The sequence below is a fragment of the Nicotiana tabacum genome, chromosome 3 (genome assembly GCF_000715075.1).
Source record: "Nicotiana tabacum cultivar K326 chromosome 3, ASM71507v2, whole genome shotgun sequence".
NCBI classification, from domain to species: Eukaryota; Viridiplantae; Streptophyta; class Magnoliopsida; order Solanales; family Solanaceae; genus Nicotiana; species Nicotiana tabacum.
Genome location: NC_134082.1, coordinates 82,199,012 through 82,205,227, shown reverse-complemented (window position 1 = coordinate 82,205,227; position 6,216 = coordinate 82,199,012). Strand labels below are relative to the sequence as shown.

At 37.4% G+C, this 6,216-nt stretch overlaps 1 protein-coding gene across 1 annotated transcript; it reads left to right on the top strand.

Annotated features, from left to right (window-relative positions):
* LOC142179456 (uncharacterized) lies at positions 1 to 5,821 on the top strand. The gene is made up of 2 exons (XM_075249581.1): positions 1 to 501; positions 3,619 to 5,821. The coding sequence occupies exon 2, from the start codon at positions 3,620 to 3,622 to the stop codon at positions 4,856 to 4,858; it is 1,239 nt and encodes a 412-aa protein (XP_075105682.1). The 5' UTR covers positions 1 to 501; position 3,619; the 3' UTR covers positions 4,859 to 5,821.
* Positions 5,822 to 6,216: the final 395 nt, after the last annotated feature.

Below are 6,216 nucleotides of genomic sequence, written 5' to 3'. Positions count from 1 at the left end.
GAGAGAAAAATCGGACCTCTCCATTTTCGGATCCTAGAGCGTTGTTTTCACAATTTCCAAAAGAACAAGAAAAAGAGAACGCTCCCCTTCTCTCTGAAGGACCAACAACAACGCCTCTCTCTCGCTCAAAAAAGCTAGAAGACGCCTAGACCACTCCCAAGAGAAAAATCGGATTTCTCTTCACCAAAAAGAAAAATCTCCATCTCCTTTGAGAGGAAAAACCTTCAGCTGTTGCACACCCTTTGGCCTCCCCCGTAACTCCATTTCTGCCGAAGAACAACAAAGGGAGCCAAGCCAAACATTTTTTTTTTGAATACCCATCTGAAAACACACACATTCAGCGAACGGAAAAATGCATTTCGCTAGCATTTGGTGTCAATTTTTCTGGTTCAAATTGTTGGTTCAATTCTGTCGATTTTGCTGTTTCTAGAACTGTTGAGCTCCCACTCGAGTTTGTTTCTACTTTAATTGGTTTATTCAAGTTTTTCCTTGAGCAACCAGGTTAGTTTGAAACTTTTTTTTTTATCGCGTTTCTTGGTAAATGATTAAACATATGAGTTTCGGTCTACGTTTGAAGAGCTGCTCGATTCCTGATTATTGTTAGTCTTATGTGTAATGAGAAGCTGCTGAATCTGCATTTATTTGCCATTTGGTATTGAATGAGAAATTTCTTTACAAGGTAAAAAATGGAAATGAAATGTATTTGGCATTAGCCATCCGGTTTTGAATGTATTGGGTATGGAATTCTGGTTGGCTTCATTTTTGCCTGATATGTATCTTTTCCCTTAATAAAAAATCAGAAGGTCAGCATCATTCTTTAGTATTCAAATACCTATTTTTACAATCAATTCCATAATTTTGATATTCTTTACGTATTGGCTTCACATATTTTTTAGGATTATTTGATGAGTGACATTGTTATGATTGAAGGATTTTCTTTTTAGCTTTTTGATATTTAATTAATTAGCTAAAATTGTTTTCTGTTAGTTGAATACCGAGTGTCATTGTATTAGATTTAATTCACATTCAAAAGGATTATGGAACATACCAATTTCTTGCCTAAAGTCACATGTTGTACTCACTTTAAAAACTATTTCCAAATTGGAAACTAGATATGCCAGAAACAAAGTTCTCATCCGTCTCAGTTTGATTCTTTTGGATTTAAATAAATATTTCTAAGTATCGTAGTTTGCTTTAAGCGCGATTAATAATGAACTATTGTGACTATGGGTACGATTCCCGTAGCATAGTCATGATATCTAATTTCCAAATTCGGGGGTGCATTTCATGTAACCCGATCATAACAACTTCGAATATTAATAAAAATAAAAAATATTGCGAATCGCGGGTGCATTTCATGTAGCGTGATTTTCGATGTGTTCCAAAACGGTAAGTGTACGACAATCGTAACTTGTTCAAGAAATAATTCCATAAAACCTAAAAGGGGTTAAAATAATTAAAAGCAGTTATAAGGGAAAAATGCACAATAGGTTTAACACATGTAATAAATTAGATAATAGGCCAAATATAATATGTTTAAGCGACCGTGCTAGAACCACGGAACCCGGGAATGCCTAACACCTTCTTCCGGGTTAACAGAGTTCCTTATTCAGAATTTCTGGTTCGCAGACTTCAAAAAGGAAAGTCGAAATTTTCCTCGATTTGGGATTTAAAGTAAATCGGTGACTTGGGACACCAAATAAACTATCCCAAGTGGCGACTCTGAACAAAATTGAATAAATTAATCCAATTTCGAATAATGTCACTTTAATTGGAAAAACTCCCTTGTACTACCTTCGGGTGTGTAAAAAGGAGGTGCGACAGCTCTGGCGACTCTGCTGGGGAACGAACCTAGAATCTCTGGTTCAGGGTTCAAGAATTCGAGCTTAGAATAACTGTTATAGTTGGCTTGTTTTACTTGATTTTTATATGTTGAGCCTAATGTGCTACATGCCGCTTTTACCGCTTTGATATTGTTTGGACTGTATATAAATTGCTACGAAACCCTCCTCTCTCTGAGTCTTCTAAATCATCTGAGAAGTGTGCACTTCGTGTGACTTCTTTTCTGTTAGAGTCTTATCCCAATTTTAGAACGAGGTTCGGACAAGTTGCAAAACCGGTGAAGCTTCTGTATTCCCGGTACGCTGCCCCCCTCGGCTCGAGCTGTCCGCTCGGGTAAGCCAGGTCTAGAACAATAAACCCAGGTTTTTAAACCTAGTATAATAAACCTCATGTCGGATCCCTAGTAGGAACGTTTGTTTGCATCACATGCATTTGACCTTGGAGACTCAACACAGGGGTTGGGTATGTCTAGGACAGGTGTTCCCAAATGAAAAAGACCATCCTGATGCATCTTACGTGCTACTTGTGCATCTGTTTGTTTCGGCTTGCATGTTGACCGCCTTCTAGAACAGAGGAAGAAAATCAAAAAAAAATCAAAAAAATAAAAAAAATAATAATAATATAGGAGTGAGAGATAGGTATTTAGAAAATTCTGAAACTCTGCCGAAATTCCGGAAAAAAAGAAGTCATCTCCAAATGAGCCAAAGTTTTCAACTGTCATGTTTCCCCTATTCTGTCAAAACTGGCGAACTACGCGGGTCTGATTCTCACCGGATGTGAGATACGTAGGCAAACCTCATCGGTTTCGGCCCATAATTTTCAAAAAAAAAAATCCAAAAATATTTTCCTTTACTTCCTCTCTAGAAAAGTTTTATTTTTAGACTTCAATTTTCAAAAAATCCAAAAAAAAAAAATATTTTTCATTACTTGCTTCTTTAGAAACTAATTGTTTATTTAAAAACAATATATACAAAAATATTTTCTTTTACTGCTTCTTTAGACCCTAATTGTTTTAAAAAAATACATATATATACAAAAATAATTTCTTTTAGTTTCTTCCAAAAATCCAAAAATATTTTCATTCTTCTTTCAAAATTGAAAAGAAAATTCAAAACTCAAAAATATTTCATTTTTTTTAGAAGCATTTCTTTCATAAATTCAAAATAAAATTCCAAAAATATTTTTCTTTCTTCTTTAGAAGTTTTTTCTATCGAAATTCCAAAAAAAAACAATAAAAGTATAAATTAAAAAAAAATCTTTCTTCTTTCGAAATTCCAAAAAAAAAAATTGAAATCAAAAATATTTTCTTTCTTCTTTATAAGTCTTTCTTGCAGAAATTAAAATATTCCAAAAAAAAAGAGTTAGTTTATTTACTTTATTTCTGGTCTTCCCGAACTACGCCAGTTTGATTCTCATCGAATGCGGGATACGTAGGCAACCCCCATCGGGTCCAACTTCATTTTTTGTAAAAATAGCCCAAAAAGACCAAATTTTTTTTGTTTTGATTATAAATAAGTAAGGTGATGTCATTCTTGTCTAAAATAGTTGAATGTCCCCAAAAGGGCGCCGGAAGGCCGTTTTTGCAAGAACAGCAACCTTTAGAATTTTTTTTAAGGTTTTGGCCGTTTAGCAAACACAACGTTAAAATCTTCTTTACCGAAGTGCTGAAAGGCCGTATTTGCAAAGCCGGATTTTTTATGAAAATTTAAAAAAAATAATAATAACCTTTTCTTGAGTCATAACCTTTTAAATTAAATCACCCTAATAAATGTGCAGGATGAGCACAGATGAAAACGAACCCTTCGCAGTTCTTGAAGAGATCCCCTTACAGCTCCACATGTGGTGGAATGACCTAGGAAAAGGTAGCCGAGGAACTGTGATAAAAGTTTTGGGTGGTCTTGTCGGACTTTTGAACATCAAGCCAAGATTGGACGTGATTGAAGCCTTGATACCTTTTTGGGATCCGACTCGCAATGTGTTTCACTTTTCTGATTTTGAGCTCACACCCACGCTAGAGGAAATTGCGGGTTACACCGGCCTTAGCGGAAACTTTAGAAGTCGGTACCCGGTGTCACCGAGACCAGTATCTCCTCACAAGTTTCTGGATATGTTGAGTATTAGCCGGGATATTCAGGATGGGAATTTATCTGAAGGGTTTTGCACTTTTCAGTTCCTGTACCAACGCTATGGCAATCCCCAAGGTTTCGAAGCACCAAATACTGGTCTGACTCATGCCGAAAATAAAGATAAATGGGAGGCAAGGCGGGATTTGGTTTTTATAGTAGCATTCTTGGGTGTTATAATATGTCCGCGAAAAGACGGCAACATAGAATTGGGCCTCGTGGGAATGGTTGATGTCGCAATCAAGAAAGCTAATGGCACTTTGGTTCCCCTGATCTTATCTGAGATTTACCGAGCTTTGACCATCTGTCTAGAAGGGGGAAAATTCTTCCAAGGCTGCAACTTACTACTACAATTGTGGATACTGGAACATCTCTGCCACCGTGTCGGGTATATGAACTACGGCATGACCAGTTTGGATTGCATCAAAGAATTTGAAAGCCGAGTGGTGGGGGTTGAATTTCCAGAGGGTACCAAAGCTTGGTTTGCACACTTGAGTTCTTTAACTTCGGATAAAATTGAGTGGACGTTCGGATGGCTCCCTGCCACCGAAGTCGTATACATGTCAGCTAAATTGTGCTACTTTCTCCTAATGGGCATCCGGAGCATCCAGCCATATACTCCTCACAGGGTTTTGCGCCAACTGGTAAGATTTCAAACCGTCCCCCATGATGAAGATTTGAGTGTACATGTCGTCGAATTGGGCCCAAAGGCTGTATTTCCAGAAGGAAGAGTTCGCCAAGTTTGGAATGAGTGCAGATTTCTCGAACCCAAGACTATGGTGCGGGATCTAGCTAGAGGTGAGGTGGAACCCAATTATATGGTTTGGTTTGGCAAAAGGTTTCAAATTCCTCGAGAGCCCGAGAGACCTGCTAAGAGACCCCATGTCCAATAATTCACTAACGACTCGCAGGAACAGTGGGGCTGGTTGGCAAAAGAAGAAAGCTATAGGGCCAAGATAAGTAAATTAGATGGACAAATCAGGGACCTCAAATTTGGCCACAGTATCCAAGCTGCCGCAGATGAAGGGGAAAAGAAAAATCTAACTCAGGAAAACGAAGCTCTCAAAGCTCAAATCCATAAAATGAGAATAGTTGCTAGAAACCTGGAAAGAAGTCGGGTAGATGAAATGCTTATAAGCGGTATGATAAAGAAAGTACTTGAGTGTCAAGATGACCTAGAAAAATCTGAGGCTATTCTAGCAAAAGTCCGAGCACAATTGGCAGAGAATGCAGAAGAGCGGGCAGAGTATGTGCGACAAATGAAAAAGAAAATATGAGGGGACAATCGCCAATTTAAAGAGAAAGCTAACCACCCTTGAAAATGAGGCAGACAAACAGGCCAGGAATTTTAAAACCGATAGGGAACATTATTATGCTCTGATGGCCCAAATGGACGAAGATATGCAACAATTACGGAATCAAAATCATCATGACACTCAAGTGTTGGAAGCTCGGAATCAGCAAATCGGGCGTTTACTTCAGGAAAAGGGTATTGTCCGAGAAAGGGTTAGAGCCATTGCCTACTATATCGTCATGAAATGCCACGCATGTGAGGATATGACTCAGACCACTTTCTTCGTTTCTGTAATGATATTTGTCCGCCAGATAATGAGTGATTTGGAGCGGCTTCAAGGGTATCTCGCACGTAGGCCCGTGAGACCGAATGATGTCCCACGGGCCCTAGGAGTCGAAGCATTGATGTATTCATAATTTTTCATTTATTGAGTCTATATTTTGGAAATTATTTTTGAGTCTGTTGGTAGTTTTTAAAAATTCCAAGAAAATGAGTAGTTGGAAGTCTTTTGTAATAGAAAGTTTAGGAGTTTTATTAATGAAAATTTAAAAATTCCCAAAAATTGTTTCTTTATTTTTCGCATTTGTTTTTCTTGAACTACGTAATGATCTGATTCATACGGCATCGTGATACGTAGGCAATCCGATTTTGTAATAGAAAGTTTAGGAGTTTTATTAATGAAAATTTGAAAATTCCCAAAAATTGTTTCTTTATTTTTCGCATTTGTTTTTCTTGAACTACGTAATGATCTGATTCACGCGGCATCGTGATACGTAGGAAATCCTCATTGAATCCGGTCACATTTTTTAAATAACTCAAATAAGAGAGGGATGTGAAAAGGAGAGCCAAAGAAAAACCAAAAGAAAAACGAAAAAAAAAAAGCAAGGAAAGAGAGGAAAGAAAAGAGTGGAAAATAAGAATAAGAGGAGAAGTACAAAAGCCAAAAGTGGAAAGAAA

Bases quoted from the DNA above. Each gene is read 5' to 3' on its own strand.
- LOC142179456 (XM_075249581.1), top strand. From the start codon at position 3,620: ATGAGCACAGATGAAAACGAACCCTTCGCAGTTCTTGAAGAGATCCCC.